The sequence below is a fragment of the Pongo abelii genome, chromosome 15 (genome assembly GCF_028885655.2).
Source record: "Pongo abelii isolate AG06213 chromosome 15, NHGRI_mPonAbe1-v2.0_pri, whole genome shotgun sequence".
In the NCBI taxonomy this organism is placed as follows: domain Eukaryota; kingdom Metazoa; phylum Chordata; class Mammalia; order Primates; family Hominidae; genus Pongo; species Pongo abelii.
Window position 1 is genome coordinate 40899994 of NC_072000.2, and position 22750 is coordinate 40922743.

Below are 22750 nucleotides of genomic sequence, written 5' to 3' on the forward strand. Positions count from 1 at the left end.
TATGCCTGTAATCCCAGCACTTTGAGAGGCCAAGGCAGGTGGGTCACTTGAGGTCAGGAGTTCGAGACCAGCCTGACCAACATGGTGAAATCCTGTCTCTACTAAACATACACAAATTAGCTGGGTGTTTTGGCGCACACCTGTAATCCCAGCTACTTGGGAGTCTGAGGCAGGAGAATCACTTGAACCCCAGTGGCGGAGGTGGTAGTGAGCAGAGATCATGCCATCACACTCCAGTCCGGGCAACAGAGGGAGACTGTCTCAATAAATTAAATAATATTAAGAAATAAAATTAAACATAAATATTTTAACTTTCGAGTCTTGTGATAACAGATATGTTTAAACAGTAGAATCTCACATCGTCATCTCCCTGATGGGAGGGTTCATGGGATTTATCTTAAATCACAAATTGCTTCAAAGCTCTATCTTGCATAAATGTTCCTAGTCAGTTCCTTTGAATAGTTATTTAGTATAATTTTACTAATTTTAGAAGAAATTAAGTTAATTAAAACTTGTATTACACAGATATGCCTTTATTTCATCTTACAAATTTCATTTTAAAGAGTGCTGAAGTGACCATTTTTTTTCCTAGCTTTACTGTAGAAACACTTCTGAAATATTTTAAGTCAAAGAGTTGATAAGATTGATAATGTAACATATATAACCATTTATGTTTTTCTTTGTTTTTGTCATTGTAGACATTTTGGAAAATGGAAAGCTGAGGTTGGTAGATGGGCTGGGTGATGATATCTACAAAATAAACCCAAGGTTTTTTTTATATGTATAGTTTTAAAAGACAGAGTCTCACTCTGTCATCCTTGCTGGAGTGCAGTGGTATGATCATGGCCCACTGTAACCATGAATTACTGGGCTCAAGCAGTCCTCCTTTCTCAGCCTCCTGAGTAGCTTGGACTACAGGCATGAGTCACTGCATCTGGCTAATTTGTTTTTTAAATGGTTTGTAGGGGTGGGGGGTCTCACTGTGTCATCCGGGCTGGTCCCAAACTCCCAGGCTCGAGCAATTCTCCTGCCTCAGACTCCCAAAGCCCTGGGATGACAGGCGAAAACAACTGTATCTAGCCCGCAAGTTTCTTTAAGGAGTTAAAAAAAAACAGTCCTGAATGAATGTAGTTTGTATGTTGATAAAAACAATGTGTGCGTGAATAAACATATGTTGCCAGCAAAAAAAGTGTTACCATCTTCAGGCCTTTTAAGGGGTAAGTGATGTTTTGCCTTTTTGTGAAAACTTCTGTTTAAGGGTTCTCTTTTGAAAAAAAAAAGAAAAAAATGAAATGTCATAATCAAAGGAGTTTATACCCTCTGAAATAATGAGTTGTTATATTATTGTTGTTTAGCCCTTTTTTGTACTTACTTATATACATAACTATGTAAGAAAAAAGGCATAGAGATCATAAATCTTATATGAATAATTATTTGGAATACTGTTATAAATTCCTGATCATTTCTTAAATTAATGTTGTTGATTTTTATTAGCACATACATGGTTCAGTAGTTTTATAGCATACAACGATTCTTTGCAAATAGTTTACATATTATTTACAGGTAAATATGTCTGCCCTAAGTATACATACTTGCAATTATGTAGGTAAAAATGAGATCTGGATACCAGTTAAATTTAGAAAATTGTGAAACTTATTTAAATTTAGAACCTTTAGGGGTCAGTGTTCCCTAAGAAAGGTTACAAAAGGTTACTGTGCCTACCAAAATTAAATATTAAATCTGCTATATTATAAATATATATATATTTTTTACCAATTTAAGGTAAGAAATGATGAGAATTATACCTTGAAGAAGCTTTTGACCAAAACCTTTCAATTTAATGAGTTTGTTCAATATTGTTTTTAGGTTTATTATTTGGGGGGATCATCATATGTAATATATATTTTACACACAAGAGTTATTTTTATTTATGTGTTATCTAAATTTAGATGTAGATTACATATTTTTAATTTATCTTTAAGCTTAAAACATGATCATCATTCTCAATCAGGAATCATTGTACTTATTTGAAATAAGGTGAAAAAGCGCTTGTAGAATGGCTGTGTAAATAGAATTCTTACATTTTTCAGTTTATTAGAGGCTAGTAAATATTTAAAAATTTTTTATCCTACTGAATTTAAGTAGAAAACAGTTGTCTTCTTCCTTATTTTAGAATTGGACTGGCAAGTATCATTTGTGTCCATGATTCTTACGGTTTTTCTATAAAACAGAGTAACACAAATTTTTTTTAAATAAATGAAACTTAACGAAAGGTAACTTGCAAGTGGTTTGGTAGTTTCTTGTTGAGTCAGAATAATGTTTATTTGTCCTTGGCATTTTGAACCTGTGTGCCACCATCAACCTCTTGTATTATTGATTCATTTATCTTTCTCTCTGTTCACAAAGTACATATTCTGTTTTACCTTTTGTCCCTCTGCAATTCTGTAATTGAATTATAACTAAAACTATTCCATGATTAGCAGACAATTTGTAAGTGTAGACACTGAAGAACCACTGTAGGAAAACATCATTGATGCTTTTAAATGTTGTTGATCATTATGACTAAAATATGATTGTAGAATCTCATATCACTTTTGTAAACTATTTTATGTTTAAGGCGGAGAAGAAGGAAATGACAAATTGCTTAGAATGGACATTCATTGCTACCAGCAAGATAAGCTGGTAGAAAAAAAGCTATTTCCTAGACATTATGATTATATACTCCTTGAAATTAAAGGTTTTGAAAATGTCTAGATAACTAATCATTCTGTATTAAATTACCGGACTTAAATTTTAATAATTGGCTTTCTAGTAAGTGATGGTATATTTTTCATGAAGAAGAAATATAGTTAGTGGTTTTAGCTTATTGCCTATATTTTAAAGCAGAAAGAAGACTGTTGGAAAGCCAATACATTCAATAATGTCAGTAAAATGTTATGGTGGAAAGAACACAGGTTTGGAGCTAAACATAAGTTTCAGTTTTTAAATCTTTCACTTACTACCTACTTGGATTTGGGTACAAGTTTCATAAATCTTTGTAAGCTTGAGTTTTCTTTTATATGAAATAGAGATATAATCTATTTAGGACCATTGCGAAGATGAGGAATGTTATATGTAAAGTCCCTACTACAATGTCTGAAACAGGAAATAAATTTATTTAATCTGTATTTCACATACCAGAGTAATTCTTTCCACCAGTGTGATGGTGGTAGGTTACAGATGCTAAAATAAATAAATAAATAAGTAAAATAAAAAAAAAAAAAAAACAAAGGTGGTTGACAAATTTAGAGGACTTTTAAGTAAATTGTGGTGATTGTCTTTCTTATTCCTTCTAGCTATGGAAGGTACATTCTACTGAGTTTCAAAAGTATTATGAATCCTTAATAACAGTATTTGAAATGATTGTAATAGTATTTTAAGAAGTCTATTTTCTTCTAATACAATGTTCAGAATATCACTGGAACTTTAATTTTCAAAATGGTATGCTTATAGTTAGTATATTTGATAGACTATAATATATAATTAATAATATTCATTTAGGATAAAATCTATTTTTGTCTGTATTGAAATTCCAGTTGCAATAAAAATCTCCAGATTAGTGGCATCACAGAGTATTTTTATGTGCCTTTTCCTTTTGGCAAGAGTGGATTTAAGATTGCATTTAAAAAATTTTCCATGTGCCATTGGGGGTTAAAAGAAGAACATGTCTGAGAGCTGATTAAATTTACTACTTATCTCCATAGGACCTAGCTTAATAGAGTGCTAGTAGCTTCTCACACATGACCATCTAGAATATTTGAGAGAGTGGTTTTAGGAATACTGGCAGCTGGCCAGCAAGGATTGATTCATTTCCTGAGGAGATGCTGAGGCTACTCTTAGAAGAATGATTGAGGTTATAGTCTTTTATTTTAAAAAATTTCCTTTAATATAAATAAGTTTATTAAATATGATTCTGGAATTCTTTATTTTTTAAGCTTGATATGAATGATTCTGTTAATACTCTTGGACTGAGTAGAAAAATGGAATGAAAAAACAAAAAATGTTTACAAGGGCAACTTAGTTTTCTAACTGGTTATGACATTTGTTGTGAACCCTTTTAAGATTCATAATTTCTAATATGAATGGTTCATGTTGGTGAGTTTATGCCACAAATTATTTTTTAAATTATGTTTTGGCAGTTTAAAAAATAGAGTTTATCTTTCAGAACAGTTTTAGATTTACAGTAAAATTGAGTTGAAAGTACAGAGTGTTCCCATACATCCCCTACCCCCACAAACACCCAACCTCCCTCTCTGCCAATTCTCTACCACAGTTGTACATTTGTTACAACCAGTGAACTATTCCATAAATTCTTAATAGGGGGAAAGTTTGTGAGCTAATAGGATTCCTTCTTTCTCTTTATTTCTTTCTCTTTTTTTCTGTTTTTACTAATTTATAGTGTTTTAAATCAGTTCACACTGTACCCTTCATGCGGAATTCTTACATCTTTGGTTCCTCCATTTTATAGAAATGATCGTTTCTAGGAAGAATGAGCATGAAAAATGGTAAATTTCCCTTTTAATAGGACCTTTTCTCCCCCGTTTCTATTCTGTTGGTATGATCCTTTTTGTGGAACTTGTGAGTCTATTTCTTTAGGTTAAGGAAATACAAACTCTACTTTTAATATATGCAAATTCTTTCAAATGTATTTGTGGTCATGAAAACAAGATTTTTTTCTTTGAAATAGAAAACAATGACTTGATTTTGTCAGAAGATTTTTGCTGTGTTTTAAATTCTCCATCCTTAAGATTCTGAACAAATCTTTGCTAAAAGTCCTCATTTATTTCTGGTTATGGCCTTTCATGCCAGAACACCTCTTGTAACACATATTTACAACATGCACCTTAATGTAATATTGCTGAATCTTTAATTTTCTACACATGAGAATTTCAGCTTGTCATATTTCAGATGACTGTGTGACCTCCATAGTATGATTAATATAAAGATCTGAGTGTGCATTGGCATTTTGTTGATTTAGGAGACCTGGATCAATATACATTGGTATGTAGACTGAATTGAAGGCCCTTTAGAGGGTTGGTCCAGGTTGACTATAGGGTAGGACTGATGTGACTTCCTGGACTTAAAGGTATTTTAAATACATTTTAAAAAAGTTTCTTAAATGATAAAATTGTATATTTTAGTGTACATTTACTTACTACTCTATGGATGTAAATAAATTTATAGTAGTAGAATAAAAATCTTTTGGAGGAGTTTACCAAATACTCCAACTTTTAGTTTTTTGGTTTTATTTGAATCAAAACAACCTGTCATGTAGGACGTTATTATCTTTTTGGGAGAATTTCAGATACAGTTTTTATTTGTGTTCTGCTTATTTTAGGGAATATGAAAAAGCAAATTTAGAGCAAGTCAGGCTTCAAAATTTTGAAATTAAGTAGATTATAGTGTAAATGATTGAATTAAAAATATTCTTATCTGTAGCTTTTGGATGAAATTGATAATACTTTGCCGTATGGTAAAATTGTGTTGAAAAGATGCAAATAAAAAGTAATTATTTTCAAAAATTGTATTTAAACTTTTATGTTTATTTTTTGACAGATTCTAGTTTTTACATACAACCATTTAGTATTATAATATTAGGATGCTGATGGGTGAACAATACAAACTGATGGATTTGTATTGATAAAATTATACTTGTGTAGAAACAATGTTTTTGCTACTCAATATTTTAAAAATTAACAATTAAATGCTCCTTTTAAATACAGTTTTGCTGTCTGTACCAAGATAATTTGATACACTGTAAAATTAACACAGTTAACAAACAATGTTCATTGATATGAACAGTTTTAGTATAGAAATATAATCACATTCAAGCACAAGATACCGTTATTTCTTTCTTTAATTAATGTTCTCCCCGCTCCAGAAAATTCAGAATTTTCAGATTAATATTAATCCCTAGCAGATTAGTGTAGGTATGATTCATTTAGCATTAGTTTCCTTGAACCAACAACAAGTTTTGGAAGAAAGAAATATGATAAGGGAAGGCAGAACAAATATGTAGTCCTTAAGGTTTCAGGCCTGTGTACAAACCCTAAGATTTGGAATATGGAGTATGGATATTCTGTGTCCTTTCCATGAATTATTATAAAAGTGGAAAGAAGTTATAATTTGAAAGAATTTCTATTTTAAGTAGATCAGATGATTTTTAAATGTTTATCAAAAAACCAAATGTTGCAAAATTTGGAGTCACTGAAGCTATTTTACTCAATTGCTTTTAAGAGTTTAAAGTTAAAAAAAGTAATGATTACAGTTCAGCAAATCTGTTTCCTTTTGGAAAACTTCATTGCTTATATTTTATAATCAACCAGTATAAAGATTAGGGCAAGGCTACACTAGTCCAGGTAAGAAGATGACAAAAAATTTTTTTCATTAAAAAAGCAGTCTTTGATCTCTTGAGAATGCAGTAGAAACCAGCGTCAGAGACTTCCTCTGCATTTTTAATAGGACTTTTGCTTTCCATGATGTTCTATATTGACCCTTTATTTTTTTAAAAAAACTCTCTGCCCCTCCCCCAAGTCATTTGAAATGAACACATTACCAAAAAACAAATTTACTTTTCTGAGGCTTTATTTTTTTGTTTCAAGTACTTAATGCTTTTTTGAAAAGTTTAAAATGCTGAATCTAACAAGGGGCTGATGATGCTGTAGTGTAACTAACAAGGGACTAGTTTAGCAGTTATAGTTGATTAATGAAATAGCAGTCTTACCTTTTCCTTTTATGTTTTTCTTTTTGTTTTTTGGTTTTGTTTTGTGTGTGTGTGTGTGTTTTTGAGAAACAAATGGGGAATTTGAATAAAATATATCATTTGCATAGAAAGTTATGTAATGATGCCATATAGAGTATAATGATTTCCTAAAACCTTGTATTTAAAGTAACCTGAATTACAATGAGAGATAAACAGAATATTTACCCATCCCTTATGAGCTGCTGCTGATATGTAAATTTATTCTTCTACTTTGCACAAATATACTTTTGAGCTACTGCTTAAACACTTTGAGGTCCTTAGTCAAACAGTTTTAATGATGCCTCCAATATTATGAAAGTGTGACATTTGATGAATGTCTCATATAGTTTTGATATCTGGGCACATGTCAACAAAAAAAATTGAGCATTGGTTTGTCATGCAACACCTAGATAATTTATAATTTTACTGTTTATATCCATCTTGACATTTTTTATCTGCCAAAGGCAGGTTTCATTTGGAATCTTAATCTGAGATTTATTTGGTGGATCTGGAAATCATAGCTAGGGTTCCCACAGGAAATGGTCCATCTACCAACAGATTAAATGGCAGTCCTGCAGTTGTTAGGGGAGCTCTGCATTTAACACACATGCATACTCATTCAGTCAGCGCTGTGGAGAAAAATTAAAGTAGTAACCCAGGTTTAGGAACAATGTAGCTAAAAAGTCCCATATTTGCTGAATGACAAAGGGTTATATAGCAGCATTTCATTTTATTATTCGTGCTTGAATTTCTTGTTTGCTTTGTTGAGTCTGCTGACGAATACTAATAAATGCCTGCAACAATCCAGACGAGAGATGCCTGGCAACAAAGCTATGCGGTGGACCTCCCTGATCTTCTCCAGTTCACAACCTGACCTTTTGAAAAATTGGCTGGGCTAAGCTGCAGAATTTGGGTGTAATGGTTATTGTTAACTCCAGCTTTAGGATTTATTAATTTGTGTGATCAAGACTTACCTATACTTCAAAGTTTCAAAAGACCAAACACAATCATCCATCCATTAGAACTAACATTGTGTTTCAGTGATTCCCGCTTAGTATCTGACTGGTGATTCTTCTATTTTGTTTTCCAAATCTAAATATATTCTTAAACAAAATGAGTGGCACATATAAAGAAAGTTTGTTTTTTCCTCTTTATTATTGGAAAATTTATCTTTTATAGATTATTTATGAAATTGTTGAATTCACAATTGGTATGTCTTCATTCTTAACAAAAAATACATAATTATTAAACCTATTTTATTGCAGTTGTAGAAATTTCCAAGACTTTTCCAGTTCACTCGTGTTTTTAATTAACTTATACAAATTATTTTAATAATAAGAAAACTTGAGAAAGGCTGAAAAGGTTACAAATATATTACAAATAGCCAAATAGCTCATATCACTGGGGAACAACAACAACAAAAAGAGTTATGTTAATCAAATTTTAGGATAATTTTCACAATCATTTCAGCCTAAATAATATTTGCAGTGTTTTTAATATTTGTAATAGAAGTTGTACAAACCCTTAATTTATGTGATTTATAAGTTAATTATATAGCCTAAGCTGTAGGATATTACGCTATCATATTGTGCTCATTGCCTTCATATGGTGAAGGATATTGAAATTTGAAAGCTTAAACATATGATAGAATTTCACAAAATACTTATGTACTTTAAATAGTTCATACATAGAAATCGGAACTTTTCCTCAATAGGATGAATATTGATTCATTCGTGGCTACTTCAGACTTGGTGAAACAAACAAAAACTTAAAAAAAAATTTGGTGTAGTATCACCGCTTTAAATAGCTGTTTTATCTGAAAAAAAAGTATAAAATTTCAGTAGAAGAATTTTCGTGAATAGCCAATAGTTAGTTTGAAACATGGTACATCGAGTCATTGAATTGTTGTATCTAAAGTAAAATAATCTCACCACTTCTTTTTGGCATGTGTGTTTATCTAAATATAACCATGCATAGGAGTATAAAGGATGCAGTTTATTTTGTATCTCCAACTCTAATGTCCAAATGAATGAGTTATGTGATATTGACAGATTTAGTGATTATCTGGTTTTTCAGCCTTAATAAAAGCTTATTTCAGTATCTTATAGCTACACGTAGCCTTCACCATTAAATATGTTTTTGACTTCTCTTCAATATGTGTACAATATACCTTATTAAGAATTACATATGCACTGGGGACAGTGGCTCACATCTACAATCTCAGCACTTTGGGAGGCTGAGATGGGATCGACCCGAGATCACTTGAGCCCAGAAATTCGACACCAGCCGGGGCAACATAGGGGAGACCTTGTCTCTACAAATAATAAAAACAAATTAGCCAGGTGTGGTGGCACATGCCTGTGGTCATAGCTACTCTGGAGGCTGAGGCTAGAGGATCGCCTGAGCCTGGAAGGTTGAGGCTGTAGTGAGCCATGATGGTGCCACCTCACTCTAGTCTGAGTGGCAGAGTGAGACCCTGTCTTGAAAAAAAAAAAAAACAAAAAACATAAGAAATCACTGTCTGTGCTTTCCAATATGGTAGCTATGGGCACCATGTGGCTACTGAGCACTTAAAATCTGGCTAGTCCAAACAGATTTGCTGTAATTATAGTACAAAAAAGAATGTAAAATTTCTCAAAGCAATTTTTTAATACTACATGTTGAAATGGTCATATTTGAGAAATATAATATTACTCATCATTTCTTGTTTGATGAGCTTATGAGAAAATTAAAAATTGTATAAGCAATTTGAACAATATATCTTTTGGATAGTGCTGATCTATATGATTAAACGTATCACTGGGACTACCCTCATTCTGCCACCAACCTTTTCTTTACTTGTTTGCAAAGGTTATTCATATTGTCTTCCTCCCTCATTCTTTGTCATTTCCCCTGAGAGCAGATAGAGTTTTTAATTTACCTTTACATCCTACACAGCACCTGGCACTGTGTTGGTATTTAATAAGTGTTGAATAAAGTACTCATTTTCAATACTTGTTTGCTCTCCATATATTCTTTAGCTGATTTTCTAATTCAGTATTTCTGGCCAGATGCATTAGCTTACACCTGTAACCCCAGCACTTTGGGAGGCCGAGATGGGAGGATTGCTTGAGCTCAGGAGTTCGAGAGACCAGTCTGGGCCACATAGTGAGATCGCATCTCAAAAAAAAAAAAAAAAAGGAAACCTAATTTAGTATCTCCTTTCATTGATTCATTTCATTTCATTGAATGAAAGACCTAATATATCCACTGTTTTGTTCCAGTATATTTTAGGAAGATGAGTATATTAGGGAGTTTACAGTCTAGAAAGGGAGGCACACATAGATGAGAAGGCCGTGAACTGTAGAAACCACATCTGTGTAACTATTCTCTATTCTTCTATAATGTGGTTGGACATAGTTGCTAATGTAATGTGGTTGAACACATTATAGAAGAATAATTACATAGTTGTGGTTGGTAATTAACTTGGTGATGATACTGAAAAACAGATCAAACAAAGATTATCTTATAATTTCATTTATGCTGTTTGTAGAAACAATCTAAATGTATGTTGGCAAGTTTGTTTAAAGCACAGATAGAGGTTATTAATTATGTAGGCCAATGAAAGTAAAATTATGGCTTTATTTTATGACTGTTGAAGCCAAAATACAAATTTAAAAAGCCCTGAGAGAGCTAGTATATGGTATTCATGTAAAAAGTTTCCATTTTTTAAGCTAAGTTACTTAATTTCCTGTGACTTCTAAATTAGATTCTTGGGAAGATAGGAGCCTGTGATCTACCAGCTATGATCCTGATTGTAATTAATATCATAGAATATGTAATTAATAACAGAGATTGTAATTAATAACATAGAAGTATGTTATTTAAATTTCTTGTTTTCCTGCCATGGGATTGAATTTACTGTTAATTTTCTTTCTTTGACAGTGAATTTTCTCTCAGAATCTTTCCTGAATGTCAAGATTTCTAAATTTCAAAGTTGTATTATTTCTGTAATGTATTAGTTTTATAATCTGATACAAACTTTATTAAACCATTATGTATTAATTACAAGTTTTAACCATCTTAAGTATTTTCTCTTTGTGTTTATGTTTCTCATTGAATTAGATGGCATTCTGTTTATTTTTCATTTCCACCTCTTCTGATATTTTAGAAGAATTACATACAATTGTTAACAGAATAAGATTATTTGGGCCAAAAGAAAAAAAGAGAAAGTATTAGATACATTAGTATTTCTGAGAGATTTTTGCCCCATAGTTGCTAACATTTCCTGGAAGAAAAAGTAAATGTTTAGATAACATCTTGGTTGATTAGGTCAGCTGTACTGATTTTAGCTGTGCAACTATATGCTGACTATTGATCATCAAATAAATTTGTTCAGGAAATTGAGAAAATTTAAAATATGAAAACTAGAATAATAACTAGGAAAATAGATACCTTTCTTGCTTTTCTTAATATTTGAGAGAAATTAAAGATATAAATTTGAATTGTAAGTTTGAATGTGGTCCCAAGATGGTGATGTTATCTCACAGAAAGGTAAGAGAAATCAAAATAGAGAAACTAGCTTTTAGCAAAGCAGATCCTAAAGATAATAGTAGCTAATATTTATTGTATATTTTGTGCCAACACTTTTCTAAAAGATTTATGTAACTTAGTTTAATTCTCTTAACATTTTTTTGAGGTAGATGCTATCATTTTGTACTCTTTACTGCTAGGAAAATTGATGAAAGGTTAAATATTTTGCTAAAGGTTGTACAGCTATATTGTGGAGCCAGAATTCAAACCTTGTAGTCTGTCTTCAGAATCCATGCACTGACTGTGGTTCTGCTTGGAAGGTCTAAATATATCAGTGGTGTAGTGGTTAGACCACTTGGATGGTCTAAACTTTTATCTTGTACACACATATTAGGCAGATCTACTATAATGTTACAGAAGTTCCTGATAATGTTATGTGGGGGGAAAAACACATATAATATGCATCTGTATTGCCTAGATGTTGTGGGGGAGCACATATAATATGCATCTGTGTGGAAAGCTAACCCTCTATTCCACAGAAAAGGGAAGCATAGTTGGAAATATTTAGTAATGGAAATAAATATTATTTGTGCACACACAGAGAGAGTATATACTATATTTAAATTACTTAAGGAATTGGTAGAAGTCATTGAGAGCAATCACTAGTTGACATTGTTCTGATTATTTCAAAACTAATGTTCATTAAAAAAAAAAGTTTTTACCCATTGAAAAAAGACATCTTTTGTTTAAAATGTGGAAGTACTATAGAAATTCCGTCATCATATCAAATTTGCATTCTAATAGGAAAAGGAAGTCTTATATTTTGATTTTTTATATAATATGGTGATGGACCATATAGGAAGGAAAGAAGCATTAAAGCATGCGATTTGCTTCTTTTTATATTTATAAAATCAGATGCTAAGCTGTAACCTTCTTTTCTCACCCCCCAAAAGACAGAATTTACAGAAGTAGTGAAGTTGTGTTATCAAGTGTCAGAGAGCATATTAACAAACTGCCTTTACTATGTTCATTTTAGATATATATGCACTAAGTAGCACCTTCATCTTAAGAGGCAGGTGATCCATTTATTTGAATGTATTTGCCCCTAATACTTCTATCCCCCCTTTCTCTTTCCTGTCCCTGAGCTCCCAGGTAGCTGGGATGTTGCTATTCTGAGTAACCCCAGTAGGAACCCTAGAGACAATTCTAGCTCAACCACTCTGAAGAAACAGCTCTGTAAACAGTATTGACCCCCCAGGGGACCATCAAATCCGTTTACACAGATACCAGTTGTCACAAACTATTTACAAAGCCAGGCAGAACAGAATTTCCCAGCCTCTAAGAATCCCTATTTGATTGTAGCCACTGCCTTACTTCTGTATAGTGGTCATTAAATAATAGTTACTTTTGGCAATGCGTCATGATTTACTGGGTAGCATCAATCTGAGTATAGTATATATTAAAAAATATATAATTGTCTGAAGAATTGAACTCAAAGGGAATCTCAAAGCTTTCTTTCCTAGAACAGGCAATGGTATTGTAATACTGTTAATTTTCCAGACTAAGGAATTGAGCATTAGCAATGAGACAGTTAACAATACTGACACCTCCAGAAGCAAGCAATAATTCATTAGATCATGAAAATGGTTCATTGGAAACAGCATGAAAGTCACTAGAGAGATACAGGATCTTCAAAGCATATAATGCAGCTGGTCTATGCAGATGTATTAAGATTCTATGCCTAGATGAATAAACTGTCTAGCAATAGCAGTAGGTGGCATTTTAGGGTAATACCTAGTAGTAATCCATAATATCATTTTTCAGTTGATAGCAGGATAAGTTTATGTGGTAGTGATGGTATGAGACAGTAAATGCAAAAGTTAGGAATTATATTTGGTTTGAAGTGGTCGAATTCTTATGTCTAAATAAAACAGCGTGCCCACAGAAAAGCAAATGAAGAGATTGATAGTAATCATACATTTTTTCCTGTTGTTTAACTCTGAGAAAAGAAAGTCAGACTTCATAACTTTTGAATGATGAAGAAGAGATTGATAGTTTATTCTTTAAGTCCATATGGATAAGTGAAGTTGAATAGTATTAATTCAGTTAGTCATAATGTTAGAAGAGTTAACAATGACATTGATTAAACACTAAAGTGGATTACTAAAGAGAATTTCCGTTTCAAACCATATGAAAGAGATAGAGGAATCAACAGGATGGTTTTAGGTTTAAGTTTTCATCTGCCTAGAGATAAGAGTTTGAATCGAAAGTGAATATCTTTCTGTTTAACATTTATCTTATCTTTTAAATTGACTAATATGCAAAACAGACCAATAGCTTCACTTTAATGGCATTTTATTGGCTTGTGTTTATATTTCTGTATGCTGTTCTTTTTAAAGTGATGGGGCAATACAAATAAGCTCAGCTAAAGCTCTTAGTAGCTTCATCTCATTATTGCTTCATAAAGATCCTTCTCCTGGGCTGGAGAGTTTAGGGAAAATAACTGAAGTCTGAACTTAGAGTTGCTAACGCTTTCATCTTCTCTTGGTTGGAAAAGGTACTAATTCAGAAATAAATTTGGGCTACGAATAAGGTAAAGAAAATTAGGCAAAATGCAAGGTGATAGAGCAGTATCTTAAAATTTGTCTTGAAAAGTCAAAGTGCATCATGCCTGTTGCTTACTCACTAATGTTTCAGAAAAAAAAAAAATTGTAAGGTCAGCATGGTGGCTTATGCCTGTAATCCCAATACTTTGGGAGGCAGAGGCTGGAGGATTGCTTGAGCCCAGGAGTTTGAGACCAGCCTGGGCAACATGGCAAGACCCTATCTCTGAAAAAAATAATTAGTGAGGCATGGCAACACAGCACACAGCTGTACTCTCAACTATTCGGGGGCCTGAGTTGGGAAAATTGCTTAAGCCCGGGAGGTCAAGGCTGCAGCGAGCCATGATTGTACTACTGCACTCCAACGTGGGTGACAGAGTGAGACCCTCTCAAAAAAAAAATTGTGTAGATACTTATAGAAAGAATGGTTAATAAAGCAAGCATGATAAAATGTGAATATTTGAGGAGTCTAGGTAAAGGACATACAGTAATTCTTTGTTTTGCAACTTTCTTATGAGACAAATTATTTCAAAATAAAAAGGTACAAATGAAGGATTATCTAATGTCAGTTTTTGTCGGCTTTCTCATTTAGCTTGCTTCTGCAGTCGTTGAAATCTTTGACATTTGGCTCTCATTTCTTCTCTCCATTTTCTGCCATTTTTCTGGATGACTTCAATGTCTTCAAAGGTGATACTTTCAGCACTTTGACTTTTTGATTTTCTCCACTCCGAGTATGTTCACTTTTAATTTATTTTGTCAACTCATTTCCAGATGAGCCATACCTTGGACTTTGTCCTTAATACTGATTTTAGAAATTTTCTTCCTGACTATAACATCTTGTCATTTCAGTACAAGAAATGTCTCTTCATTGTTCCTAAATTTATTTCTTCTCCTCTATATCTATTGCTATTCTTCCTATTCTCTACTTATTTTTATAGTCTGTTAACTTTTTATTCATCTAACTCTGGCTATCCTTTGGCAGTTTGCTACTTCGCATTTCCCTACTTGACCTTTTTTGGAGCAAATGCCTTTGTGAAGTCTTCCTAGAGTCTTCCAGGTGAGCATTAGTATGTCTAGCATATTGTATGTATTTGGCCTTCATAGCCCAAGCATAGTCCTTATTATACTGTATTCAGATCATTAGATGAGTTTGCCATCCTCACTGTACTAGAGAGTCTTTGAGTGGAGTGTTTGTTTCTTATTCATCTTTGTTTTCCCAGTAGCTACCACAAGACATATCACACTGTAAGTTTTCAATGAATGATCAGTAAATTAATGAATAAATAAATTAGAGGAGTCAACCTTTTTATACAAATGTTTGAATACTAATATATTGTAATGCAGGATGGCAGAGAGGAGAGCATTGAGAGCCTTCAGAGGATTTAACATTGATTTGCTGGAATCATACTTGCCAAAATAGTTGGTCAAAAAAACAAGACAGGAAAATTTTTATAAATCAGCCATGTGTATTCTAAAGTAAAATTAAATTCTCAGACTGGGAGTCTGAGGTGGGAGGATTGCTTAAACCCAGGAGTTTGAGGCCAGCCTGGGCAACACTGCAAGATCCTGACTTAAAAAAAATTTTTTTAAATAAATTTTCAGTAGAAGAGTATGGATAGTCTGATTTGCAGAGCAGGCTCCAAATTTCTGATGAGCCTTTTAAAATAGAAGTCTAAAAGCTTTTACTACTGAACAAAATGAGAAATATCCAGAAATAGAGCCAAGTCACACAGTATGGGTTCTTTAAAAATATTAAACATTTATAATTAAATTTTAGAATGGAAGTCTAGAGTGTGTCAGAAATTGATGGATTTATTGTAATAAAACTTCAAGGGGTTATAATTACTAAGACCCAGGAGGGTTCAACACAGAGTCTTCTTATTAGGAAGCTCTTATTGGGAAGCTTCCACATCTCCTCTAAGATTGAAGAAGATAGTGTGGTCACAAGTTAAATAGTGGTAATTTATCAAGAGTTCAGGGGATCACAAAATTTCACATTAGGTTAAAGCCAAAGAAAGAGAACTATAAAACTAGTAAACAAATAGCAAGTTTAAATAGCAGGGAAAAGGCCAACTAAACACCAGAAGGTAAGGAATCAAAAACTGAAAGGAAAAATATACTGAATTAGACCTCGAAATATGGTGGTTAAAACTTGGGACAAGGCTGGGCACGGTGGCTCACGCCTGTAATCCCAGCACTTTGGGAGGCTGAGGCGGGCAGTTCATGAGGTCAGGAGTTCAAGACCAGCCTTGCCAACATGGTGAAACCCTGTCTCTACTAAAAATACAAAAATTAGCTGGGTGTGGTGGTGCTCATCTGTAATTCCAGCTAATCGGGAGGCTGAGGCAGGAGAATCGCTTGAACCCAGGAGGCGGAGGTTTCAGTGAGCCGAGATTGCGCCACTGCACTCCAGCCTGAGCGACAGAGCAAGACTCTGTCTCAAAAGGAAAAAAAAAAAAAAAAAAAAAACACTTGGGACAAGTTGTAGATAATGGTAAATTTGGTCTCAAACAGGCCAAAAAGAGTTGGGACTTAAGAGTCTGAAGCAGTCGTGGGGCCGTCATGGGGACCTGGGGGCTTTTATAGTTGGCAGTGGTCCATGGACCATCGTTTTTCCTTTTGAAGAAACATGGCACTTCATAAACTGAAGAAGAATGAGAGGCCTAAGAGTTTTTTAAAAATATGTCCCTAGGGGCAATTTTTGTTATTTTGATAATGCTTTCAGTAACTATTTCTGATTGCTTTTCATTTGAGTTACTTACAATGTTGTGTTAGTGTTAGAAAGCATGGTCTGTTAATGATATAGAGGCTTTCCTTAGTGCCCGTTTATAAACTTTTCTCATTCACATTTTGAGAGTTTCATTATACTAATGCCGGCCTATTACAGAAAAGTAGCATGGGGACCATCTAATGCAAACCAAGTAAGAATTTTGAGATGTCAAGAATGAACAAATAATCTTCAGATGTATCTGTTCCTAAAACTGTCAAATTTAAATTAAAACAATATAATGTTGAAATTTCACAGCTGTCTTACAGTGTGTAATTATGATAGCACATTCTCTCTTCTAATTCATTTCTTCAGAGTGATATGAGAGTAATTTACCAAAAACAAATGATACTGATCCAACTTCCAGCTACCAGTAAGAATAATGTCCGAGATCTGGAGTTCATCACTGGCTATACCTAATTTCAGCATATACAAGCAAATAATTTTTTCTTAAAGAATGAATATTTTTATGAGAGATATTTTATTTATAAGCACCCCCCTTTTTTTAAAAAAATTCTAAAACAACTCTCAGCCTGAGCAACATAGCAAGACCCCCATCTTTACAAAACATAAAAATTAGCCAGGCATGGTGGCACGCTCCTCTAATCCCAGCCATTCGGAAGACCAAGGCAAGAGGATTGCTTGAGCTCAGGAGGTCGAGGCTACAGTGAGCCATGATCACACCACCACATTCTAGCCTGGTGAAAGACCCCATCTAAAAAATAAAATAAAATAAAACGACTCTTCTGCCTCCAAGGATTTTAAGTTTGGCAGGTTACAGAAGGCACTACCAAAAATCAGGTGAGGTTCATCTGCCTTTTAAAGTTCAAGAAATATTTCTGCTCTAAATAGTAAAATACTAGTTGCAATCAGTACTGGTGCCTGTTGAGCTGATTTACTAGTGAACCAGTTTGCTTTGTGTATGTATTTGTGTGTCATTTTCTCCCCAAAACTTTACTTTGTCATTAAATACATATTGTCCCTTTGAAATAACCGTTATGTACTAGCTGTAGCTTAAGATAATTTTTGTGAGATAGGTGTTGCAAAGTATCTTTTCTAATGTATAATACATATAGGATAAGATGGAGGTTAGAAATAATTCTCCTTGTATTGTGTCCCTTTTAATATGATGATGATTACAAAAATAATAGTTAATATTTACTGATATGTCAGACACTAGGCCAAGTATTTTTGCATGCATTAATTTAGTCCTTAACAACAATATTACATAGCCATTTTACAAAAAAGAAACTGAGGCAGGATGGGTTGAGCTCAAAGTGATGCACTTGGCAAAGCTGGAATTCTAACCCAGGCAGTCTAATACCAGAGTTCCACATACATTATCACTTCACTATAATCATTAACTTATTGTATACTATTTTCAGAAATCTAGAAAAATTAATCTAGAAAATAATACCTCCAAATCAGTGGTTCTCAGCCTTGAACATATGCTGGAATCATTTGGGGATCTTCAGAAATATAGACTAGGTCTTACTCACAATTTCTGAAGTTCTGAGGATTTTAAAAAATCTGCTTAGGTTATTCCAACATGCAGCCAAATCGTGAACTACTATCCTAAATATCTATTGACTGTGGAAATGGAAATCTTGATGGCAAAAACCACACTGTCCATGCTTATCTGATTACAGTAGGAGTAAGACTAGAAACTATGTTTAAAGCTATAAGAGTGTTTCCAAAAATATTTATTTGACTGAATGATTTAATATGTAGTTATGGTGTTTAATATATCATGTGTTACTTATTTGTTTAAATACAGACATAACCCACAGTTATCTTGAACAAGAAACTACAGGGATAAATAAAAGTACACAGCCAGATGAGCAACTGACTATGAATTCTGAGAAAAGTATGCATCGGAAATCCACTGAATTAGTTAATGAAATAACATATGAGAACACAGAATGGCCAGGGCAGAGATCAACGAATTTTCAGATCATCAGTTCTTATCCAGATAATGAGTCTGTTTACTGCACTACTGAAAAATACAAGTAAGTGCTCACAGCCTTAGATTTAGAAGGAATTGGGGCCAGGCATGGTGGCTCATGCCTGTAATCTCAGCACTTTGGGAGGACGAGGCGGGTGGATCACTTGAGGTCAGGAGTTCGAGACCAGCCTGGCCAACATGGTGAAACCCTGTCTCTACCAAAAATACAAAAATCAGCCAGGTGTGGTGGCACATGCCTGTAATACCAGCTACTCAGGAGGCTGAGTCATGAGAATCACTTGAACCTGGGAGGCAGAGGTTGCAGTGAGCTGAGATTGTGCCACTGTACTCCAGCCTGGGCGACAGAGCGAGATTGTCAGAAGGAAAAAAAAAAAGAGAAAGTTAGAATTGGAAGAACTTTTTCTTCCTTCCTCCCTTCTTCCCTTTCTTCCTCTTTCCTTCTTTCTTTTTGGTGTTGGCTAATTCTAAACTTATTAGAACTTGGCGAATCTACCAGGATTTTCTGCTGTTTCCATGGTATGGATATAATATGTCTAGTTAACTAAGTGAAAAGGCACAAAGTGCCCTGAAGAAAGACAGTGAGGTTTAATTCTATTTTATTCAATATTATTTTCTGTGACCTTTCTTTATGTATTTGGAAATAACTGTTAAATTGATATACATGACATATCATTCATGAAAGTAAAAAACTGGCAGCTGCAGGACAAGGTAAGCCCAAACATGCATTTTGGTTTGGGTTAGCGCTATTTTTCATTTAAATGAATTTGAATGCTTTTAAAAGGGCCTTGTTCTCTACCATTTGCCTTCCTTATTATTTTACTTTCTCAGCTTTTACCCAGTCACCTTGCCTACCTAGCTCATGAAAGGATTTGAATTTGTGATACCCATGAGATTAAGGAACTTTGATAATTAGTCATGTGCTAGAAAAATATTATTAGATTTAAAAAGAAGTTTCAGTGACTAATATATTTTCAGTCTAGACAAAATAATATTTTACAGCATACTATTTTTAACATATTTTTGCATAGGAACTTTTATTCTACTTACTTTCAAATTATTCAGTAGATATGTTAATAGATAGTAACATATAATGAAATAGATGTATTGGTATGTTCCCATCCCTTTTTCAGATTCTTACTAAGGTGTAGGTTGGAGTACCTATTGAGGAGTAGAAGCACAGAAGAATGAAGTAGGGATGAACATTTTATAACCACATGGGTAAAGTAAATAGTAGAGTTTGGGCTAAAGTCAGATTATGAGATATCTGGTATAATTACAACAGGAGATATACATGGTAAATAGAGCTGCACTGACTGTCCCAGCTGTCACTAAATTTCTTCTTAGTGACTCCAAAATTTACCTATGCTTACAAATTTAATATAAGGCCTTCAAAAAAACAGCCCATCTCTTTTCCTTTCCCTTCCTTTATACTGTTTGCTTACAAGTTGATACTGTTCTCAAGTAGCATACAAAATGTCAAAAAGTTTATCTTACTCTGAAATGTTAATCAGTTTCTTTATTACAGCATTATGGAAGATAGACATAATGATATGCATTATGAATGTATGACTCCTTGTCAAGTTACTTCAGACTCAGATAAAGAGAAGACAATAGCATTTCTTCTAAAAGAATTGGATATTCTCAGAACAAGCAATAAAAAGGTATAATATGGAAAGTCTGATAATTGTATAGTATGGTTTTAGCTGTTGATCTTCTGAATTTCCTTTGTTGCCCATCATAATTCGGTTTTATTTTGCACTTTAATCATTTAACAGTAGCTTTATGTTTTTGCCATACCTTGCCATCAGGGTATGGTTGAGTTAAGGGGTTGAAAATGAAAACATTTTTTTGATTTCCTACCTTGCTGGTCCACATTAGCACTTCCTTTTTCATAAGCCCCTGGTTTCTTGTATATGTATCTTTAAAAAAAAAAGATTCATTCAAGTTTTAGTAAAACTCTACTTCAGCATTATAGAGAATGAGAGATAGAATGCACTGGTTTCATGTTACTATCTTAATTTTTTTTTCTTTGTTAGTATCCGTGCCCTATATTTGACCTCAATAATATATGTAACTAAACATTTCAGTAGCAAGGCTTGGCAATATTGTCATTTACCTTGTGTTAATCTTATACTGCTGCATTTTGTCCAGTCCAATTTGTCACATTATGTTTTATCATCTGTTCTGACTCTTATTCTAATTATAGTCATGTAATCATTAAATAATTTTATTAAATAATGTGCATTTTCTGTGTCTTCTTTTTTTTAACCTCTACATACTTCTCTGATTTTAATATCGTAGTTGTGTGACCTAATCAAACTGAAGCATGATGTTAGGAATGTTGATCATGTTTGGAGGAAAACAACTAAAATGACAAAAACCTAGGAAGGAATTAAAAAAACATGTGGAGGGATTCTGTATGAGATGTTTTCTGTACTTTCATTTAGCAGTTTTTTATTACATGCCAATTATGAGTCAGCTGTCAGTGCCAATTTAAATGGAATATGATGGGGCTAGTATTCTCAAAGGGAGATTTGTATCAGATATTAAGATTATTGTCTTAATTTTGTTTCAGAATATTGGATTTACTAAGATAAACTGTAAAGCAGTGCTATCTATTATTTTATTAGGCGAATCCCCTCCAAATATTTTGCATTAAGAGAAAAGGATGAATGAAACTGCTTTTGCAGTAGTCATTTTTATTATTATTTTTTTAGATGAATTTTCACTCTTGTTGTCCAGGCTGGAGTGCAATGGTATGATCTCAGTCCACTGCAACCTCCGCCTCCTGGGTTCAAGCGATTCTCCTGCCTCAGCCTCCTGAGTAGCTGGGATTACAGGTGCCCGCCACCACACCTAGCTAATTTTTTGTATTTTTAGTAGAGATGGGGTTTCATCACGTTGGCCAGGCTGGTCTCAAACTCCTGACCTCAGGTGATCTGCCCACCTTGGCCTCCCAAAGTGCTGGGATTACAGGCGTGAGCAACCACATCTGAACTGCAGTAGTTATTTTTAAGAATAATGTTGGTCCTCTGAATTTAATTTGCCTGTTCATGCACATATATACATAAATTAAGTGTATATTGGGATGTTTTTACAATTTCTATATAACTAAAGGTAATTATTACTTTATAAATAACTTAAATTTTTAATTTTTTTCGGAGTTATCTATCTAAGAAGTTAAATAAAATATAAGAATTAAGAAAAAACCAAAAACTTTGAAATTAATTATATTTTTGCAAGACATTCGTCAGATAAGAATCCATGATTTTTTTCAATGTGCTTTAGCTTCAGCAGAAATTGGCTAAAGAAGATAAAGAACAGAGAAAACTAAAGTTTAAGCTGGAACTCCAAGAGAAAGAAACAGAAGCTAAAATTGCTGAAAAGACAGCAGGTATAGTAGAGGGGTATTAACACATGGCCTGAAGAATCACACACAAGGTTATTATATGATGTGTCTTGGTGAGTACTAGCATGCTGGCTTATTTGCCAAAGGAGGGGAAGCTCTCCTTTTTTTTTTTTTTTTTTGGCTGCTTAGAAAGTAGGTGGCTTTAACATCCTGGTACTGGTATTAGTGAGAGCTTTACCTGTATTCATACTGATTTGGGCATTAAATGCATTGTTAACACCATGTCAATCCAATCACAAAAAGGTTGTTTGTTTTGTTGGAAGGGGCTGAACAAACAAGGGGAAATAATGATTACCAGTGCCTCTACCTTTCAACCAGCAGTTCAGATACCACTTATTGTTTTAGCTCGTTGAGAGGAAATACTTCTCCTTTGTATGAAGATAGTCACATATTCATTGCCAATGGAAACCTACATTTGATTAAAAAATCTGTTTTGTGCAATTAATAAGTTTTCATCTGATGATGTAGTTGCTAATAGAGATAATATTTTCCCTGAGATTAAAGTGAAAGGTTGCCAAACTTTCAAATTATAAATGATTACCTTAAATATATTCTGGAGTCTATCTTTACTCACAGGTCTTTGCAAGGAGAAATTTTTAAATGTATTTTTGATATGTTATAGATACAACGAAATGATTCTCAATAGTCTGTGATCTCCATCTGTGTATGCCCCTGTGAATGTATCTCTCACATTGTTTTAGTATGTTAAGGA

The 22750-nt window shown here is 33.4% G+C and overlaps 1 protein-coding gene across 21 annotated transcripts in view; it reads left to right on the forward strand.

Annotated features, from left to right (window-relative positions):
- MIPOL1 (mirror-image polydactyly 1) overlaps positions 1–22750 on the forward strand; it is a 401793-nt gene that overhangs the window by 54603 nt on the left and 324440 nt on the right. For 20 of the 21 annotated variants that reach the window (XM_054530043.2, XM_054530050.2, XM_024232049.3 and 17 more), the window contains 3 exons: positions 18441–18672; positions 20155–20290; positions 21918–22023. In XM_054530043.2, coding sequence (XP_054386018.1) covers positions 18441–18672; positions 20155–20290; positions 21918–22023 — 474 coding nt within the window. Of the gene's footprint in view, positions 1–14878; positions 14954–18440; positions 18673–20154; positions 20291–21917; positions 22024–22750 lie in introns of all 21 variants that reach the window. The other variant, XM_054530047.1, reaches the window with a different exon arrangement.